This window comes from Lampetra planeri, chromosome 47 (assembly GCF_965212315.1).
Source record: "Lampetra planeri chromosome 47, kcLamPlan1.2.h2, whole genome shotgun sequence".
NCBI lineage: Eukaryota > Metazoa > Chordata > Hyperoartia > Petromyzontiformes > Petromyzontidae > Lampetra > Lampetra planeri.
In genome coordinates, this window is record NC_136153.1 from 6,271,062 (window position 1) to 6,293,064 (window position 22,003).

Genomic DNA, 22,003 nt, shown 5'->3' on the forward strand with positions numbered 1-22,003 from the left:
ACCGTGCTTGCTTTCTGGCATCTTTACGAATGGAAAGGTTAAACGTGGCCTGATGCTCATCCTCCTGCACCTCCGATTAGCACGGTTGGCCACGCACTGTACGAAAGAAGACCCAACATACATAGCCCTGAACCGGTCCCCGTAAGGGTTGTTCACAGCTTACTGTTCAGCGTAGGATTGCTATAAAAACATTGTTCTGCTCAGAGCACTTTATTATAATGCAATAAACCCATTAAATGGACCTATTCATGAAGGCGAGCCCCACATGTCCCGGTTAGGCTGGGAACGTCGTTCCTGTGTGCCCCGAAGTATTGGATAAAACTTAGATATTTTTTTTTCCCTCTGGTTTAAAGTTATTTTGCGTAATGCTCACTCTGCATGACTATGGGGCAGAGAGCGGGGCTATGGAAGTAGTGGGTTGGTGCTAGTGGTGGAACAGTGCCCGTAAGTCTTTTGGACACAATATTTGTGAGAATCGATTTCCTCATCTCTGCAGGTCTCCTCTAGCCACCTGCATTACCTGGAGAGACAGAAACATACACCACATGATTATTGGCAGTTCACTTACCTGTATCACATCGACAGGGACCAACGTTATTCATCACGCATTTCACTTGCCCGTATAGTCACACCTGTTTTTTTTTTATTTCCCACCAGGATTTGAACCTGCGAACCTGATACCTCCAAAAGCTTGGTGGAGCCCCAGGTGCTTCTTTGCTGCGCCACAGAGCTGCCCAAAGCTCCAGTGGCTTTGTCCACCCAAGTCCTTTCACTGTGCATTAATGCAGCAATAAAAGTGCGATGATTTCATCACATACACCGAAAATAATGGCAAAAAACAGGACTTGGTGGGATTCCAAACCAATTGTGCGTTTGCTACGCTGCATTAAAAAAAAAAGTTTTAAGAAAATATTCTGCTGGATTTGAACCGAGGTATCTTCAAACAGGACACACAATCACTGCATTAGCCACTGTCGGCTTGGCAAGACTTACAGGAGCGGTGATATATATAACTGAGACTTAAATTGAAGTCCTGTTAAAGTCATATGCCAGTTGCACACGAGTCTCGGTATTAAGAGCGTACAAAGGTCTCAATAGAGGCGGGCCTCTGGTGGCTGAGCGGGCTGAGTGGGGTGTGTGGGGAATTGGAAAGTGTGTGGACATGGTGAGGCTGAGTCAAAAAGTTCAAACCCCACCTATTTTTTTTCTCAATATTATTCAATTACAAAATAGTAAAAAAAAAATTACATTGGTGGATTCGAACCTGTGTAAGCTTCTAACCTTCTAACTTTCTAATTCCACATACTCTCCACCCAGCCACCAGAGGCAATGCTTGATCTACTACAGTCTTTGTTTATATGACTTGTGACCTCCTCGGATACTAAGCAGACTTGTGAGCTTAACCAGAGCTCCGATGCTCTGTTATGAACCCGGCGGGGACACTGAGACCTCTCTCCAACACAGAATATGGTCTGTTCCCATCTACCTCAAATATTGTATTCATATACTGTGGTATATGAATACAAGCTAACTACCAGCCCATCCTCGAGACAGGGCGAATCTTTATACGAACTAAAATCCTTAATGAAGCTGCATTGGATGAGAGATGTGAAGCCTGATTTGAATTCGCCTTCCAACTTTTGACCTCATCACAAAATTAACAGACAACGGACACATCACAAGCGGATCCCCAGTACGTCACCGATTATAAATTACAGCCACCGTCGCAGGGACATCACTGGCAAACCAAACACATCACAGACGCGACATGAGAAATGTTCTTTGTTCAAACATGAGTTTATTAAACATTGCGAAGTTGTACATCTGTGGGATTTGATGAACGTCAATGTGTTGACGAGCGGTGCAAGTGGTGGCACAGTGGTTCGCACTGCAGCTATGAACCCAGCGACCAGTTTGATTCCTGGCCACTGCTAAGTTTCGAGATCGAAATCGACCCTGGGTGGGTGCAGATACTCCCTTCACCGACCTGCATGGACCAGCGTGGTGAAGTATGGTTAAATGACCCTAATGACCGACGTGGTGTGGTATAGAGGCTGTACAAGGGTGGTCTTCTGCCGTCGAAAGTGGCTGTGGTCCGCTGCTTTCCGTGCAGTGATCTCGTCTAATCACGAGGCAACTCGTAACCAAGGCAATAATGGCCCAGCCAAATTGGCATTCGGTCCCCCCACCCCCCCCAATTTTCGTAATCGATTTCCCTCTGGCCCAGCCAAATTGGGTGAAAGGACGGACTCTTCTGTAACACGCAGCCAGCTCAGACGGGTATACTCTCCCGAGACGGACAAAAAGGCACACCTCAGTCGTCTGGTTTCCACTGTGTGTCCTGTTGATCCTCTATTCATTGGTCTGAATATCCTCAGTGTACTCCAAAACCCAGCAAGCGAAACTACAGAGCAAAAGACGACTAAAACGGGTTCATTCACCGTTCTAAAATGTGCATATGGATGTAACATTATTTGGGAAATTCCATTGCACACATTTCACAAAGGCGATCTGGATTGAATACCACAATCGTTTAGTGTATTTTTTTGTCGTTATTTATTTACTTACGAAACAGCCACAGTGCAGCTGATAATTTAATCGTGTGCGTGCCGGGGAGTGGAGATTTCAACACGATTCCAAAGTGTTCTCTCTCAACACCGGTGCATGTGGACAAGCCCTTACCAGAACGCTCTAGACAATTTAGATTTATTAAAGAACAGACCACGACTATCCACGTAAATTCCAACTACATGGAATTGTTAAAGAATATAATATACCTTTGCAATGTTCCATAGAAATACTATACACACATTCCATGACTTAAAAAAAAAAATTCTATAAAACTCAAAGGAATGCTTCATTATGACTAAATCATCAGAAAAATATTCAACCAGCATCAGTTCTGACAAGCCTGGTTCACGGATCAGTAACCACCGGGGCTTGCTACGTGTGGTAGGCGTGTGACTGCGAGGTATGACCAGGAGATGGCAGGGCTGAGTGTCACCCTCTAATATGCATGGACGGTTTGTCTCGGCTATTGGTTAAACATCCAAATGTTGGATCCTTATGAAGCAAGATAACAATGTTTGTCTTCCCATGGGTTTTTCTCCGGGGGCAGTTATTGCAGTGTGTGCAAGCTGTGTTTGTCGTTCTTCTGCTGGCTTCATTCGTCACGCACACGCAGCCAGTCTGGCCAAGAACTTCCCTGACAATTCGTGCGGACGCTCCGATTTGCCCCACTGCGCTGAATTCACAGGCAGGATTCCAACTCCTGTAGCCAGAAGTCCGAGTGCCTGAGCATCGCCACGTTTCTGCCACCGCCTCCCCATTTCTGGACATCTGTGAAACAAAGCTCGATAGCTCATCGAATTCCTCCAGCATAAATACATATTCTGACTCTGTATCAACATCCTCGACATTGCATCGAGTCGGCTGTTGCAGGTTGCCGCTCCCACACGGCCCTGTTGCGATCGCAGCCGCCTCAGTCTCCGCGAGTGACAGTAACCCCCCCCCCCCCACCGCCTTCACTGCGACAATCCCGTCTGCCCGCCCGCCGCCTGGCGATCGTCTTGAAGCTGTTGCCGCCCGGAGCTGCCGCAGGAGCCTAACGGCGCCGTCACATGCGGTCGACGGGGACGATGCCCAGCAGCCGCAGTCCACGGGCGAGGACGGAGCGCGCCGCCGCAAACAGGTGCAGCCTGGCCTGCGTCCCCCACGGCGACACGACAACAATGGCCGAGACTAAAACTAAACGAATTTTTGGTTTATTTTAACCAGGTGTAGGGCCCACCGAGCTCTTTTTCAGAAGCGACCTGGCTACAATGTGGCGGGGAAAATGTGGCGGGGAAAATGTGGGGTGAAAAATGTGGGGGGAAAAATGAGGAGGGGAAAATTCGGAGAGAAAAATGAGGAGGGCCCAGAGGAAATCCACGTGATCACGGGGAGAACATGCAAACTCCAAATAGACAGGTGTCAGGGTCGGGATCGAACCTACGACCTCCTGTATACCAGGTGAGGTAGTTAACATCTTGCCACCGTGGCGCCCCTCTTGCCACAGTTAAGACGAGCCTACCGACAAAGAACAATAAGGGTAGAGGTGTAGCCCTGCAATTGCTTTGCTCATGCCACATTGCTGGCGTAATTGAGTCATCCGAAGGGTAATCTTGGCTACTCTTCCACGCTGGCAAGACGCCTTTGACGAAGTGGGAGCACCCGCGCTTTACCCGCAAACACGTCGGAGAGCCGTACAGCACAACTGCGAATACCGCTGCAGGAGCGAGTCATGACCATTATAGGTCGTCTTGGGACAAGTCCACGCGATGAAAATGTGCGGCCGAGATCCAGGCTGGTACAAAGCGTGTGACGTAGGCAAGGCCGGATTAAGGCACGGGGGCTTTAGGGGCTGCAGCCCAGAGGCCTCCACCAGCTGGAGGGGCCTCCAGAGATGAAGTGAAAAGTTATTTCATTTGTGAATGCTGACTTTTATTTGTTGTTAGCCTTGTAAAAATACAATTTTCTTTTTCTTTAACTGTTTACCTTTTGAAAATATTACTGGGGGCCTCACAGTACCTGCAGCCCAGGGGCCTACACAATCTTAATCCGGCTCTGGGCATAGGGCTGCGTTGCTTTAACGGACTCAGGTTGGCTCACCTGGGCGAGGTCGGAGGGCATCCCCTTGACAGGAAGGTTCCGGTGAGCCACCGCTGCCAACCGACTGCCATGGGAAAACACAACTCGGTCAACGGCGCGCTTATACCACCCGCCAGGATGGTCCACTTTAACCAAGTGTTCTTTAAAGGTGCGGCGACGTATGGTGCAAAATAATTTCAACATACATGCGTACGACGACTGTGCAATGTGGACTATGCTGTAGATATGCCTTTAATATTCGTGCAGCCACCAGACCTCATTTCAGTCGGGATTGCCCCCTGAACGAATTGCCCATCTGGTGGGGACCTCGAACAATTTGTCATCCTTAATAAACAACAGCACCTTCTTCTCAGTCTATCTGGTTTGTGGGGGTTATTTGAGCATACTTCGCTAGGCTTTGTAAAGGCAGGGTCAAAGACCCGGGGGAATAGACGCATATTAGCCTTTACGTAATACGAATATAAATAAGCATATAATTGACATCCCACAAAATCGATTGTTACACAAAGAATTCGATGCATACGAGTACAAGAATCAGATGACATTGAATGATATGATTCAGCTTCTGCTGCTGCCAATGACGTAGGGCTCGTTTTTATTCAACGCTCCGCATTATCGGCCCACCCAGGTGTAAAGCGAGCAGAGCCGGCAACCGGGCAACTGCGGACTTGCATCACCTGAGTGTGAAGAGGAACTGCACCAGCGGTCGGGGCTGCAGGTCGCACGCCGCCTCCTCCACCGCCTCGTCGTAGCTGCGGCCGCCACGCGCACGGACGCGCACGGACGCGCGCGGTCGTTAGCAACATCCCGTGTCATTGGTGCCGAAAGTATTCATCAAAAATAAGTTTCTTATTCTGATCACCGATGACCGAGCGGTGGTCCCCCGCACGTCCTATTAGCACGGTTGGCTACGTACGGTGCGAAAGAAGTTCTACATACAGACACGAATTGAAGGACCACAGGTTGTCATCGAGCAGACCAAGGGCTATGAGTGATGCTGCTGATGCCAATGACAGCCGCTGCTGATATTTTTTCAAGGCATGCCTTGACATTCCTTTTTTTCTGTTGCTTTTTGGTTCTCTCTCCACATTTGTTACTGCTCCCACACGTATCTCTCTTATCCGTTGAGCTCGGACTATCTCTCTCGTGGCCATAATACTGCCGCTTAATTGTTCAGGGCTTCGTGATTTTTTTGAAAGGCACTTTTGTAAAACGAATTCATGAACTTCTTATGACTAAGCTAAACAATGCTAACAATGGTGAGGTTACCACGAAGCCTCGGTTGAAGATATTTCCAATGGGAACTCTCAGCTGGCACTGCGTGGGGACCTGCGTTTCTGTGCGTGTGTAACCGCGCAATGTGTCTGTGTGTGTATACGTGTCGGCCAGTCATCTCAGTCAGTCGACCCATGGCACCTGGGTCTGCCCCGTGACCTCCTGCCAGCGGGCGTTCGACACTTTACGTGGCCTAAACGTGCACATAGCCTGGCACAAGCGCCGTGGTGATGTTACCGCCACTTAGTGGCGAATGGCAGTTGTTGTACGTGTCCATGTGTGTGTCCGTGCATGCGTGTGTCCATGCGTGTATCTGTGTGTGCGCGTCCATGCGTGTGTGGTGTGTGTCTGTGCGTGTGTGCGCGTCTGTGCATGTGTGTGTGTGCGTGTCTGTGCGTATCCGTGTGTGTGCGTCCATGCGTGCCAGTGCGCGCGTCTGTGCATGTGCGTGCCTACGTCTCTGTGCGTGCTTGCGTCTCTGTGCGTGCCTGTGCGTGCCTGTGCGTGCGTGTCTGTGCGTGTCCATGTCTGTACATGCGCAAGCTACCGCATCAGGTGCTGCACCAGTGCTGGCGCGGGGCTCTCTTGCAGGTGGCTTGGACTGAACTCCTTTTCCAGCGCCACCCCACAGCTCCTCTCCAGACTACAGTCAATGAACAACGGTGGCACCCGTGCAAATGACCATGTGTTCGTTTGTATCAGCCCTTTAACTTGGTAGGAATTGGACGAGGTTTTCTCTATAAACAATTTCCCCCCCCCCCCCATCCTTAGGAATGTGGAATTTCCACCAATGGTTCAAGGCTGTAAACATGAGATGAGCACCGCCCCCATGCTCATTTCAGCCAAAAACCACTTTGGCTGGCCTGCCAATCGACTCTGGGGGTACCCACACTTTACCCCACCACACACGGCCAGCCGATCAAATAACTGATGTACCTATTTATAACGCCGGGTGAAGAGAGGCTGGGGCATTTAAGAACCTTGCCAATTCTTTCAACTGACACCGCGAGATCGTATCGAACCGGTGACCTCCACACATGTCGCATATTAATCGAGGAATCCACACGATCTGTGCAAGTAGCGTAACGCAAGGGGCATGTCGCACATCCGCGGAAGCATGTGCTACGATAGTCACCCACCTGCAGAGACGCGCGTGTGTGTACTGCAGGAAGACACCCGTGTCGCCTCGGCTCTGCAGTACTCGGTCCCAGTCGAACCTGTAGCCTTTTTTGAGGTCACCCTGGAAGTCCTGACCAACGCAATGAGGCGAGCGGGGCTTCAGGTTGGAGCACGAGCGGCGGGTGTGTGTGTGTCCGTGCAGTGGCCAATGGCACGCAGCAGATGGAATTTGTGCAGAAGGGCACCTGAATAATGATGGCGGCAATGCCGAGCTTCTCTGCCGTGCCCTCTGGGTCATCCAGCTCCTTGGTGGCTGTGAAGAATCAAATCGGAAACGTGGCCACTGCTTCGGCGAAGCTCGGTTCGAAAGGTCGCGTCGCGTGGGCACGAGTGTTGTCAACGGCAAGGCAGCTCTTGAGATTTTAAAAAACGTCAGTTAGGCTGTCATGAGGGGTTTACTCTTTATTGCAGTTGCCCGAGTACAGGCCTGAAGGCATGACGCAATACCCCTTTCCCATGGGCATCGCAGCAGAGCCAGTGTGGGGCCCTAACAGTGCAGGCGTTTTTTTTCCACTGGCTATTTTGCCATAAAATGTAAAATTGGCCAGGAACTCAAGTATCATGTGATTCCACCATTGGAACCTCATTTGCCAGTAAAAAAATATGATAATTGGTTTTTTACCCTTCGATCTGGCAACAAAACTGACACCTTTTTTACAAGGAGTCATGTTTGCATAGACCACAATACCTGCAGTCATAATGCAAACAAAAAACATAACTCTGATGATGTATGCACTGTCCTTGAAGTTGATTGGTCCACACCCGAGACAGCTTTCCTTAGAGCCTAGTCTCACATGGGTTGGACCAGATGACGCCAAAAGGCATACATCATCAGAGTTATATTTTTTGTTTGCATTATGACTGCAGGTATTGTGGTCTATGCAAACATGACTCCTTGTAAAAAAAGGTGTCAGTTTTGTTGCCAGATAGAAGGGTAAAAAAACAATTATCATATCATGTGATTGTTACAATGCTACCGTATTGCATGTTTCCCCGCAACACGGGGGAAATTGCCTGGTTCTCCGGAACACAGCGGGGGGGTTGGGGGGGGGGGGTTCAACAAGACGTGTGCGGTCTGCCTGCGCGGCACTCACTGGACGTGGAGTCCATGTTCTGCCTCATCCTGGCCTGGGCCTCGTCCAGCACGTCCTCCAGAAAGACGACGTCGCCCCTCCGCGTCTTCATGCCCTGCACCAGGCCAAAGCCCACGTGAACGCACCTGGCGGGGGCAGCCGCATTGTGATCAACATTCTACTCTTGCGTACGGTGGCAACACGTTCAGGACCTCAATGCCAACGTCGAGATCTGCTCGCCACGAGAGGGCTTCGGGAGAGAGTTTGTGTGTGGAGTTTTGCCGTCCCTCTATTGAAGGAGCGCAGGCTACAGTGGCTTACTTATATGGTCCATAGTCTGGGTTGCATGGCTTGTCTTTAAATGTCTATTCATGAAGATGTGTGCAGCGGCTGGCTGACAGCCAATGACAATCCACTGCTGGATGAAGGCATTCCTCCAAGCCACCTCCTCAAATTGTAAAATGGTCGTGGGTCCTGCTTTGGTGGCCGGGTGGCTGCTCAGAGTACAGAGCATTGAGGTGGCATCGCCGAGTTCCTAGGTTTGAATAAAGGCTGCCACCAGTGATTAAACTGGGTTCTCAAGTACAGCACGTTGATGATCTCAGCCAGCTCACCAATGACTGCACACAATTAACCAATCACATTCAATTTTACTATCTGTGCTTAATTTGGCCAAATTCCAGCTCTGAGGATTTAAATAAACATTAGTTTCACCGTCATGCTACGACCGTCGCTCTCTGCAGCAGTGAAGGTAAAAAAGTGGTGCCCCCTGCCATGTAGACCAGAGGTCGCTTGCAGGCACCTCAAATTTGAGAAAATTCGCAATGTCCCCAAACTGTGCTGTTAAATTTCGATTTAAAGCTTTCGTGACTGCAGGGATTCATCTTCTTGGTTCTTTCGGTAAAGTCACGTAGAAGGGAAATAATAAAATAATAAAAATAAAACATAATAAAATAATTCTCACGACGTTTCGGCCACAACGCAAGCAGCCGTCCTCAGATGAAGAACAGGTCTGTCGGGAAGACAGCGTCTGAATGAAACACCCTAGGCTTGGAGCGTATATTTAAGCTGGGTTGGAGGGGGAAGAGCGTCTTGACAAAATAATTTGCATATCAAGAGGAATTTTGCATATTTATGGGAAATGCAGATATGGGATTAGTACTACTTGTGAAATGCGTAGGAGGTGGGCGGGGGGTTTTCAAAGTCATATTATGCCCGTGCATTATGCAGGATTAGCAGCATCAAAGGGAGGGGATAGGGGTAGCATTCATAATAATGTGCTGTTAAAGTTCCCTACCGATCCGTCCAGCCATTTCCCATGAGCCTCAGGGTCTCGAACACCTGGCGGAAGTGTCCCTCCTGTCCTTTGTCCGTCTGCACGAGACACGAGCGGGCAGACACAGCGTGGGAATTAACTCCGTGCCCCGAGGCACACACGTCTATAGCCGAGCGCACAAACACCTGCACAAGCGTGGGCAAGGGAGCACGAGGGGGAGGCGAGTCCACTCACCACGTAGATCATTTTGTCGAAGCAATAGCGATCCATACGGTCAACGGCGGCCGCTATGTCCCTGTATTGGTTAGAATGAGCGCACAACACAAGGGAGACACGTATGCCTCTCAACGCTCAACGCGTATGCCTCTCAACGCTTGCGCACTGCTCAAGCGTTCTGTACCACAGGGGTGTGTGCAACCTTTCCCTTACTGACTTGCCTGTAGCGTATTCTTAGGTTTTTTCGGTAAAGTCACGTAGGTAAAAAATTAATAAAAGTAAAAGTAAAATAAAATAAAAATCACGACGCGATTTTAATTAAAACATTTTACCTACGTGACTTTAGCGAAAAAACCTAAGAATATGAATCCTTGCAGTCACGAAAGCTGCAAATCTAGAATGCCTGTACCGTGTTTGCCTTGCATGATTTGTTTTACTGGTTGACAGTGTTCACTGCAGAATGCAACTGTCCGTAAGGTCTGTGGGTGTTGCCAGCCGTACAAAAACAAATGTTTCTCACAAGTATAATTTAATTAATATATCAAATGCCTAACAATCAATATTGATCAATGAATGAATGCATTAATGGTGTTGCTCCAGACTGTGTCTCTATATTACAAGCTGGTGTCACTACATGCTGTCTCTTATATATCGTTTTATAAAATACGGCGTACGTCTCTGTAGGGTAAGCAACACCACTTTGCACGACATCCCCACTGCCCCACCACCCCATTGTCCCACCGCCCTGCTCCACACACCTGGTCAGGTAGAGGGAGGAGCCGTCGCTTCGCGTGAGCGTGGCGAGTGAGGTCATGTCACGTCCCGGCGAGAGATCCACCACCCCCGTGCCTTGCCTGGGGACACACACGGATACTCACGCATTCCTCCTTGGCGCAACTCGACAACATCGATGCCGAGTCACTTTAACTTTTAATCCCCTGCGCAACCGAGCCACAGTGGGGTTAGGCCAAGCCGCCCAGTAAGCGCCAGGGCTGTACATGCGATCAACGAGTCCAGACGCACGTAGACGCCGCGATGATGCCATCTCCTCGCAGTCGACCGACATCACACGCAATGAGCGAGTCAATGCGGTGACGCTGTGTACTGCACTGACGTCACATTAGCCCTGCCTATGGCCCTGCTTGAGCACGGTCTTGTCAGCCTAACATAACATATCATGGCTCTGTCACGGCAAACAGCCAGTGGAAAACCATCCGTACCGTGAGGGCCCTGTGTTTGCTCGGCTCGGATGTGTGAGTGGAAAAGGGGTATAAAAACCTGGTCGCCCGGATGCCACTTTACGATAGAAGGCCACTGTGTGTGTCTGTGTGTGTGTGTACTGTCATAAAAAACAAAGATCTTTGCTTTTTCTATGCTGTTGTCTCACCTATGAAAGCCGGCACGGCACAAGAAGGGGTGGGAGGCCAGCACCACGCCTGGCTGCCTTTGTCTCCCCAGTGGCGATCTTTACATACCGTTCCAGGCACTCATTTGAGGCCGAGTCAACCTAGGAGAGGCCCAGGACCGGTTCAGACAACCGTCATTGGTGTTGACCATGAGCGGGAATCAAACCCGGGTCGTCGGGTTCATAGCGCAGCACGCTAACCACTATGCCACTGCCCCCCCATAACCCTTCATAGGTGCTCGCTAACAGCACTTGCTCCTACAGCCTATTTTAACGCTATACGGGGGGATATTTTTATTTCTCTTTGCTGCCGTCTTACTCGGTTGTTGTGAAGAGGCCCAGTTCCTTCAGCCGTGACACCACGTCCTGGGCCTTGTCCCTGTAGAGGGACTCACCTGAGTACTCGTCAAACCGCACTGCGAGCCGCTTGGGACGGGAGCATTGAGAGCAAGACGACAAAAAACACGGGGACGTTCACACGAGAGCTTGTCTGGAAAGTGAAAAGCTTGACAAATAAAAACTTTCTTCAAGATAAAAAAAAGCCATTGCGACATCATAAAAGTAATAATAGAAATGAAATAAAATAATAAATCACGACGTTTCGGAGGCAACACAAGTCTCTAAGAGTATGAATCCTTGCAGTCACGAAAGCTTCAAATCTAGAATTAACATCATAAAAACTGAGTGATATGTTGACATTGTCATGGCCTGTTTCTGTCAAACTTTCCTATTTTGTCAAACTATGCCTCTCGAAGAAGTGGGGTTGGTGGAACATGGCCTATCTTGTCCTGTGCAACTCACAAACCAGTTGGTCCAATTTTTTTTGTTCCATCACTGCAAGCATCATAGCCACATGCAGCAAAGGGATTCTTTCTAGATTTGAAGCTTTCGTGACTGCAAGGATTCATACTCTTAGGTTTTTTTTCGATAAAGTCACGTAGGTAAAAAATAAAATTTTAAGTTAATAAAAGTAATAATGGAAATAAAATAAAATAATAAATCATGACGTTTCAGAGGCAACACAAGTCTCCGTCATCAGGTGGGATCGTCACAGGTAAAATTACTGCATCAAGTGAGGAAAATTCCAAAAAACCAGCCCTTAAATACAGGCATTTGACGTTATCCCCCTAATATTTACAATTTTGCAAAGAACAAAGTGGTCACATCGCCCCAGTGCAGGCCTCTTCTAAAAAACAGCCTTGACACTCAGCAAGGCCATTTCTACGTAGAGAACACGACTGCCTACCCCATCTGGCTCACTCTGATATGATCCTCATGCGTGCTGCGGGTCCGTACCTGGTACGTCATGCTGTAATTCTCCACGCTGAGCGCACGGAATTTCCGCCACAGAGACAGCGCCTCGTCTCCGCCGTCCTCCAGGCTCCGCAAGAAGCTTCGAGCTTCCTGTGCCAGCGCCGGGTCGTCCTTGGCTGCGCGGTTCGCTTGCACGTACACCTGGCAGGGCGAGGCGTTTAAGGCAACAGTCAACAATTCAGCGTCCTTTCATGCAATGTAAAACACGAGGCACAAAACTAATCTTCTTGGTTCTTTCGGTAAAGTCACGTCGAAGGGAAATAATAAAATAATAAAAATAAAACATAATAAAATACAATTCTCACGACGTTTCGGCCACAACGCAAGCAGCCGTCCTCAGGTGAAGACCAGGTCGCTGTCTCCCTGAGGACGGCTGCTTACGTTGTGGCCGAAACGTCGTGAGAATTATTTTATTATGTTTTATTTTTATTATTTTATTACTTCCCTTCTACGTGACTTTACCGAAAGAACCAAGAAGATGAATCCCTGCAGTCACGAAAGCTTTAAATCGACACAAAACTAAATTATTTATTATTTTGCCAGTTAAGACCGACTCTTTTCAGAAGGGACATGGACACAAATGATCGCTCAACAAAGTGGCTTATTGTGTGGAAATTTACAGCAACTGCATACTCTAAACGCGTGTTTCTTAACGTGGAGGGAAAAACTGGAGAACCGAGAGAAAAATCCACACGGCCACGGGGAGAGACACGCAAACTCCAAATATACAAGTGTCAGGGTCGGAATCGAACTCACGACCTGTATACCAGGCGAGAGATAGTTAACATCTCAAGATGCCCTGGAGTGTTGCATATAGATTGTGGTGTCCTAGACCAGAGGTTGGGGAACCCTTTGCTTAAAGTGCTTAACTAGGTATTAATTCTAGATTTGAAGCTTTCGTGACTGCAAGGATTCATACTCTTAGTTTTTTTCGGTAAAGTCACGTAGGTAGTAAAAAATGAAATTAAAATTAATAATAATAAAATAATAATAAATCCCTGATGACGGAGACTTGTGTTGCCTCCGAAACGTCGTGATTTTTTTATTATTTTATTTTTTATTAATTTCATTTTTTACCTACGTGCTGAACTAGGCTTTGGCGAACCATGTGTTTAAACGCGCATGAGCGTTATTCAATGAAAGACGCTTAACCGCACCAATGCGATGCCTGTAGCTGCTTTCTTCGCACCAGCACATTGGTGTCAGGCTGCAGTTCTGAAGTAGACAAGCGGCTCAGATTCGTTTGTGGGCCATTTCGCGGGCTTTATGAATATGCAGCTTTCGCGATTGAAAGTTTCAAGAAACTTCGGAGCTCAGATTAGCACGGTTGGCTACGTAAGGTGCGAAAGAAGTTCAACATACGTGCGTAAAAGTATGGCCCGCAGGAGGTAGAATCCCCAGACCTCTACTAGATTATCCAAGATCTATTCATGAGCGAATAAGGATTCATTAGTGACGATTATAAGCTGAGGACTGCAGTAGTGTTAGCCACCATTAGATAATGATGGTGATTTTACCACCGACCTCAAATGAGATACGTTAACCTTGATCAAAGTCAGCTGCTCCCTTTATAACGTGCCTGCATTGTTTTATTGCATTGCCCTGTCTGCTGGTCACCTTGACTATAAAGCAGAGCTCGAGTTATTATGATGATGATGATAAGGTGAAGGTTCACCTCAAACAGGTGCTGAATAGGGTTTCTCTCCAGGTGTTCCGTGGAGCCGAAACGCTGAAACCCAGCTCCCAGCATGCCTGGCAAATTGTTGAAATACAGAAAACAAATTAGGCCGAGATGTGTTTTTTTTTACTTGCATGCATTAAAAAAAACAATACTCCCCTCATACTCTTAGGTTTTTTCGGTGTATTTGGATTGTCAACCAACACTGGGAAAAACAACATGTGCACCTATTGTTTTCTTTTAGCCCCGCCCCCCCCCCAACACGTTCCTTTCATTGGCTACCACATTCAGATAAGCCCCTCCCCCCTCCTCAACTTGTATTTAAGAGCTTGTCTCTTGGAATTTTGCCTCACTTGATACAGTAAATTTAGCTGTGACGGTCCCACCTGATGACGGAGAATTCTGTTGCCTCCGAAACGTCGTGATTTATAATTTTATTTCTATTATTATAATTAGTATTATTTATTTTTACCTACGTGACTTTACCGAAAAAAACCTAAGAGTATGAATCCTTGCAGTCACGAAAGCTTCAAATCTAGAATTAATACTCCCCTCAATAGAAAGAAGATTCGGAGACTTTTCGCAATGTCATTGTGTACATGCAGCAGGCCTTTTGTCAAGCCATTGCAGGATGAGGGCAACCCTTCATGTATCGTGTCATGAAAAATCATATCGAGAGAGCGAACCTACCGAACTGCATGCCCCAGTCACCCAGGTAGTTCATACGGATGATGTCGTGCCGCAGGAAGTCATGCAGATTCGCAAGGAAATTTCCTGTGGGAAGAGACGTATGTGTGTAGAACTTATTTCGCTCCGTACGTAGCCAACCGTCCTATTCGGAGGTGCGGGGGGAAGGACAGCAAACTAAACCCAAAAAGCATTTATAAAGACGTGAGCTTAAAATTTTGATATAAATGTGCATAGCTCCAGTGGCTTCCTAATATCAGAAGGGAGAGCATTCCAAACGGCCGCAGAAGCGAATCTGAAAGCGTCCGATGCAGTGATCGTCTTTGTTCGATGGTTAGCCGAAAGCCACTGCAAGGATGACCGGAGTTTGCGTGATGGTTTATATTCCTTGAAGAGATCAGCAAGATGTGAGCACATGGAGGCAGCGTTGCATCATCGATGTAACGACACGCGTCCCCCCCCACCACAGATCATGAGAGTTTACAACGGCAACAGCAGCACAGAGATTAAACACCAATCACACGTTCATCAGTTAACCTTCGGTGCAGGCGCTTACCAATGATGGTGGACCGCAAGTGCCCAGCGTGGAACTTCTTAGCGATGTTAGGCGAGCTGCAGATGAAAACATCCAAACGAATTCCTTTTAGAGACCCTTAATTAATGTAAGTTTGCACGCTGGGCTTGCAATGCAGACGTCGCACGGCAGTTGAAAAATGCCCCCATCTGTCCACACTACAGTAAAAATTGGTAAACCACAGTTAGTCTACCATCGGAAAATCGTGCGTGGTGGAGTAAGCTGTGGGTATTCCCATCTCTTCCAAGATGTTTGGCCACCAGGAAGAGTAGGCCCAATACCCTATGGAGGGGCTCTGTAGAGCTTCCCTCTAGTGGAGGCCCTCCCACCAGCAGTAATGTGAACAAGTAATTGCAGGGCTGCACCTTTTGCCATCAACCTTACTGACGTCAGGAGCAGTGAAATTTCTCACCTGTACTCGACGATGATTCTTTCCCTGGGGAGGCCAGAGAACAGCTCGCTTGTGGCTCCGAAACACTCTCCATCCTCCTCCACTCTGCGCAGCACAGTCTGGTAAACAGGATCGGCGATACAACAGAGCGTAAACAGGGGGCATGGGAATTACTCTATGTACGTACGATGCAACTTCTTTCGCACCGTACGTGGCCAACCGTGCTACTCGGTTGGCTCCCGTCTAAACTTTAATCAATGCCTTGCGACTGATAGGAAGTGTGAATTGAGCTGTAACATATCATGGGGCCTCCTTTGCCAGTAGCAGCATATGAGAATAGGTTTTCCCCTTTTTTCTGGCAACAAAACAGGTGTTGAGATGTTAAAACACCAAACTGAAACCTTTTACAAGGAATCATGTCTGCATTAACCATAATAGTAATGAGAGCTCGGGGTGAGCAACTACATCATACTCTGATATTACTTGTTTTTGTGCTGTACGCCTTTTGGCATCCTCTAGTCTAACGCCGTTTAGGGACTCGGCTCAAAAGGAAGTTGTCTCTGGTATGGACCAATCAGTTTCAAAGACAATGCATATTACCAGAGTATGTTTTACTGGTAGGAACCTCCTGGTTACACCATCCCACAGGGGATTATTGTGTCCGTCCGTCGTGCATCGAAAAATGGGTGGGGCTGGGTGGGGAGGGGCTGGGTGGGGAGGGTGGGGCTGGGTAGGGGGTGTGAGGGGTGGGGCTGAGTCGGGAGTGGCTGTTCACCCCGTGGTGCCCTTATAATACTCAACGTTTAACCTACTCACGCCGGCTTGTGCCTGCCCTCACAGTCGTGCATATATGCGGAATACACCACGCCGCCATTGACCCTGGCCATTGACCGAGCAACCCAACGTTCCTACCAGCTCCCTCCGCAGGAATGTGTTTTGTTTGCATTCTGACCACAAGTATTGTGGTTAATGCAGACATGATTCCTTATAAAAGGTTTCAATTTGGTGTTTTAACATCTCAACACCTGTTTTGTTGCCAGACAAAAAGGGGAAAACCTATTCTCATATGTACGTAAAATAAATAAATACTTTATTAAAGGATCTATATTTTGATACTGGCAAGAAAGGTCCCGTATAGGAGTGAGATGGATTGTGGAATCGCAGGATCATGACGGATGGTGATGCCATGGGGAGGGCTGCGGTAGAAAGACCATGGCCCACGATGACGATGATCACCATACTCTTTGGTTTTTTCGGTAAGGTCACGTAGGTAAAAAATAAAATTAAAATCTCAGTAAATTTACAAAATTACTGTATCTCAGTAATTTTACAGTAATTTAACTGTGACGGTGCCACCTGAAGACGGAAGCTTGTGTTGCCTCCGAAACGTCATGATTTTATTTATTTTTATTTTCTTTTTTACCTACGTGACTTTACCGAAAAAACCAAAGAGTATGGACCCTTGCAGTCACGAAAACTTCAAATCTAGAATAGATGATCATCATCACAATACAGATGGCGTAGAAGCTTGGAGGTTGGGGTGCCCTCACCGACGTCAGCAGGGCTCGATCCACGGTGAACCCAAGCAGGCCTTGCCTCTGTACTCCCACCGCCCTCACCACAGAGTCGCATGGCACCTGCAAGGAGAGGTCATCAGTGCACGCACTCGCCCTACACGTGGACACATTATCATTGTGTTTTGCGGCTTCCTAAAGTCTATTTGTTTTTTTACATTTGGAACAATTTTCTCCATGGCCTCTGCTTGTAAAAATTAAGTCACTTTCCTTTTCAGAATTTACACAATATTTTTTGTAGACTTAAAATGTTTAAGTGCAATAATTCACCCTTACTTCGCCTTATTCGATTTTTGTTAAACTATTATCAAAAATAGTCTAAACTGTGAAATGTACTGTTTTTAAACGTTTTGCGCACTTAAAATGTCTTGTTGCCCTTGCAAAAGAGGACATTTTCACGTGCCTCAACGTAAGAAGGGAATTATCCCAAATAAAATGAGGTAACAACCCTAAAACACATCGGAGAGTTACACACGACAAACGCAAAAACCTTAAATCATTTCCTATTTTGATGATACATGCAATGCATCATGCTTGCAAGAACAAAATGCTGCAAACACGCCAAACAACACAGCAATGATAACACAAACAAGACAGTAAAAACGAAAATATATTTCGAATCGAATCGCGACTCCGTAATTGTGACAATTTGTGGAATCTGCAGGATTAGGTGCCACATTAAACGCCTCTGTATAAAAGTGTGTTGTTAATTACTCGTTATCAGCCCTGGCAAATGCGCGCGAGTGCGATATGAGCCTCATCGTGTGCAGACAGCATTAAGGGGGGCGGGGGGGCTGGGCATGCTCCTACATCGCACCTTGCGTGCCAAACTCTGGGCCTCGGCGTCCACGTCGACGACTGGACCGAGGAGGCCCCCGTCCGCCAGCGCCCGCACGGACACTTGTAAATGAGCGCGGTCCCCGGACAAACTGCGGGCACGGAGGAGTCGAGGCTGAGTGACACGAGGCAAAGCACGGATACCAGAGCTAGTGGGGTGGGGGATTGAAATGGAAAATATTAAACGCAATTGCTCACCACCCCTTTGTCAATCCGGAATGAAGGTTTCCAGGTACAGGAATGTGGGAATTCCACTTGATGGGAAGACGGTGGCTTATTAATTCAAAGGGGCACCACAACACTACTCGTTCTCTTGTCAATTCCCAGAGTTAGAGTTGTGCACACGTACAGACATTTTGTCAATCCATCGCTGGATGAGAGCGTCTCTACGCCGTGCGGGTCATGGGATTGTTTGACCATACTTGACCACCCTTGTCGGTATGAGTTGGTGTAGGGTGGCCTAAATACCGATTCAGATACCACTCGCCATGAACGTTAACTGTGGCCGGGCATCAAACTCAGTGCAGTGCACAGACTGGGTGCCACTTCCACCCTCTCTCTCCGTAATACACAAAGGGAAACACGCAGTGCTGGATTATCCTAGTAGCAAAAGATTCATATGCTACAGTCCCCGCACTTTCAAGGGTCCCGCGCTAAATGCTTTCAAGCTATCAATTCCGGTTCGGTGATTCTGCACTTGCTCTATTACTATAGTACTATACTGCCTTCAACTTTTATGAACGACTGGGTGTTTAAGGTTAGCGATGTCGTATTATCTGGCTGTATAGCAAATAAAAAAAATACAATTACTTTAATATACAAGTAAAAAAAATGTGTTTTAATATATCTTATTTATTTAGGGCCCCTTTATAACATATGCTACAGGCCCTGCACTAGCTTAATCCGGCACTGCCAATACGTACTCCTCTTGCTTGGTGACTGGAACCACTCGCACCAGCGGAACCAGTGCCTCTTCATCTGCGGCCAGCACTCGCGAAAGCTGCGCGCAAAGACAACGCAATGCGAGACTCGTTGTCAGCGAACACCGCCAAGTCTCCAAAACCACTTTCTCGTCACAACCCACTGCTGTCTTGGTGACGGCTGCACGCCGGTTCAGCTTTGGTTGAGAAGACGTGGGAGCAATCGGCGGACAAAACCAATGGATTTCGATTTAAAGCTTTCGTGACTGCAGGGATTAATCTTCTTGGTTCTTTCGGTAAAGTCACGGCTGCTTGCGTTGTGGCCGAAACGTCGTGAGAATAATGTTATTATGTTTTATTTTTATTATTTTATTATTTCCCTTCTACGTGACTTTACTGAAAGAAACAAAAAGAAAACCAATGGAATTGTTCCGCACTGGCCTCGCATGCCCAAGCACGCCAGCCCCGCCGGCAATCAATGGCCAACCTGTTTGTGCGTGGCGGTCACCATCAGCGTCGCCAACGTAGCCAGGCTCAAACAACGCCTGCTTAGCTTTAGAAGTTTGGGGGGTGTGTATTCTGGGTGATTTGGTCATTGGTAACCAATTTTCTTGGTTCTTTCGGTAAAGTCACGTACAAGGGAAACAATAAAATAATGAAAATATAAAACAATAAAATTCTCACGACGTTTCGACTGCAACACAAGCAATCATCATCAGGTGTGAAATCCACAGCAAGAACATTTGAAAAAAGTGGCGTTTTTTTCTTGCTGTTTTTCACACCTGATGATGATTGCTTGTGTTGCAGTCGAAACTTCGTGAGATTTTTATTGTTTTATATCTTTCATTATTTTATTGTTTCCCTTCTGCGTGACTTTACCGAAAAAACCAAGAATATGAATCCCTGCAGTCACGAAAGCTTTAAATCAAAACCTTCCCAAGGTTATGTTTGAGAATAATATTGTGTTTAGTTTTTACTTTCCCCGCACGTACGGTGCAAGAGAAATTGAACGTACATGGATAAACCCACACGGATTGTGGCCGAAATCGTGAAATCTCGGGAAGCTGAGCAGGGTTGAGAAGACCATTCATCAAGGGTTCATACTCTTAGGTTTTTTCGGTAAAGTCACGTAGGTAAAAAAATAATAGATAATAATAGAAATAAAATAATAAATCACGACGTTTCGGAGGCAACACAAGTCTCCGTCATCAGGTTGGACCGTCACAGCTAAAATTACTGTATCAAGTGACGGTCCCACCTGATGACGGACGCTTGCGTGTTGTGCCCGAAACGTCGTTAATTTTTTTATTTTCTACCGACGTGACTTTACCGAAAGAACCAAAGAGAATGGATTCCTGCAGTCACGTAAGCTTCAAATCAAGACTTCAGTAAACTACATTTTGATTTAAAGCTTCAGTAAACTACTTTGTGGGGATTCTAGATTTGAAGCTTTCGTGACTGCAAGGATTCATACTCTTAGGTTATTTCGGTAAAGTCACGTAGGTGAAAAATAATAATGAAATAAAATAAAAAATAAATGCAAATAACTAAATTAAATCACGTTTCGGAAGCAACACAAGCCTCCGTCATCAGGTGTAACTGCTCCAATATAATTACTGTAGCGTGTGAAGAGAACTATTCAAGACACGTGTTTATATAGGGTGCTGGGCAGGGAGGAGTCAATGAGTCGGGGCGGGGAGATAACCATCTCGGTGCTTGTACTCGACAAGTAAAATGCTTGTACACTGCATGTACGGTGTTTGAACACTACAAGGTGCTTGTACACTACAAGGTGCTTGTACACTACAAGGTGCTTGTACACTACAAGGTGCTTGTACACTACAAGGTGCTTGTACACTACAAGGTGCTTGTACACTACTTTGTGGGGAGCGGTTATCGCGCTGCGCTACGAACCCGGCGACCCGAGTTCGATTCCCGCTCACGGCCAACACCTAGGTCGACTCAGCCTCAAACGAGTGCCGAGTGCGATGCGTAAACGGGACAAAGGCGGCCGGGCGTGGTGCTGCCGTACCGCCCTTCACATGTGCTCGTCGTTGACAGCAGTTGCCCCAACAGTTTGGTAAAGGCTACGTGGGGATCTTTATCTCTGTACAGTTCTACGTTGTGGGTGCTATATTTGCTGCCCGCCTTCACCAACCGGTAGTGACCACCGTCAAGTATACTGTGGTTAAATACCTCGCACGGCGTGAGCAGCCTCTCACAAGGCAGTCGGTTGACAATCAAGGGCTTTATGTACACACACGAGTTGACGAGTCAACACTTGCGTTGTGTAGCCGCGTGTGCGCTGTCTACTGTGTAACGCGGTTAATGTAACGTCAGCAAAGCTCCCACCTGGCGAGCCACTGCCCTGCGGAACACGCACGCCATGTCGAGGGTGGTGGGGGGCCTTCAAGTTCACCGCGGCGACGTTAATTGGCGAAGATATTGCGACATTCAGGAGCCCCAGAGGACGCACTGCGCCCCACGTGTTGCTGCTACTGCAGCACGCACAGTGAGTGGCCAGCCCACGTGTTCAGTACAGTGGGACAGTATCGATTCCCTTGTCGATTCATTTGTCAATTCCTCGCAAACCGATTCATACGTAGCGTCTGCTGGAATCGATTTCATTAAAGCGTGTTTTTTAAAAAGTATTTTTTAAATATTTTTTTTATTTTTGCACGAGTTAAACCGTCATCGATCTTGATTTGAAGCTTTCTTTGGTTCTTTTGGTAAAGTCACGTAGGTATATAAAAAAACATTTTCTTGTTGTGGTTTTCCCACCTGATGATGATTGCTTGTGTTGCAATCGAAACGTCGTGATTTATTTTATTTTATACCGACTTTACCGAAAGAACCAAAGAGTACCGTCATTGATTATGTTGACTAACCAATATGGAAGCGTGACGTCATCGATGTTGACTAACCAATCTGAAAGCGTGACGTCATCAATGTTG

The 22,003-nt window shown here is 47.3% G+C and overlaps 1 protein-coding gene across 3 annotated transcripts; it reads right to left on the minus strand.

The window, feature by feature from the left end:
* Positions 1 to 1,778: 1,778 nt before the first annotated feature.
* On the minus strand, positions 1,779 to 21,602 carry RARS2 (arginyl-tRNA synthetase 2, mitochondrial). 3 transcript variants are annotated; one of them, XM_078615520.1, is made up of 20 exons: positions 21,402 to 21,602; positions 19,053 to 19,129; positions 18,103 to 18,244; positions 17,269 to 17,355; positions 15,740 to 15,837; positions 15,310 to 15,365; positions 14,757 to 14,840; positions 14,064 to 14,140; positions 12,371 to 12,529; positions 11,394 to 11,500; positions 10,428 to 10,523; positions 9,688 to 9,748; positions 9,475 to 9,551; positions 8,199 to 8,323; positions 7,290 to 7,357; positions 7,065 to 7,174; positions 6,473 to 6,568; positions 5,328 to 5,402; positions 4,651 to 4,714; positions 1,779 to 3,703 (listed from the first exon to the last, which is right to left on the minus strand). In XM_078615520.1, the coding sequence occupies exons 1-20, from the start codon at positions 21,435 to 21,437 to the stop codon at positions 3,617 to 3,619; spliced, it is 1,782 nt and encodes a 593-aa protein (XP_078471646.1). In that variant the 5' UTR covers positions 21,438 to 21,602; the 3' UTR covers positions 1,779 to 3,616. The 3 variants fall into 3 exon arrangements, with proteins under 3 accessions (XP_078471646.1, XP_078471647.1, XP_078471648.1); XM_078615521.1 differs by having other exon boundaries at positions 18,110 to 18,221; positions 21,402 to 21,601; XM_078615522.1 differs by having other exon boundaries at positions 18,103 to 18,221; positions 21,402 to 21,601.
* Between the last annotated feature and the right edge of the window lie 401 nt (positions 21,603 to 22,003).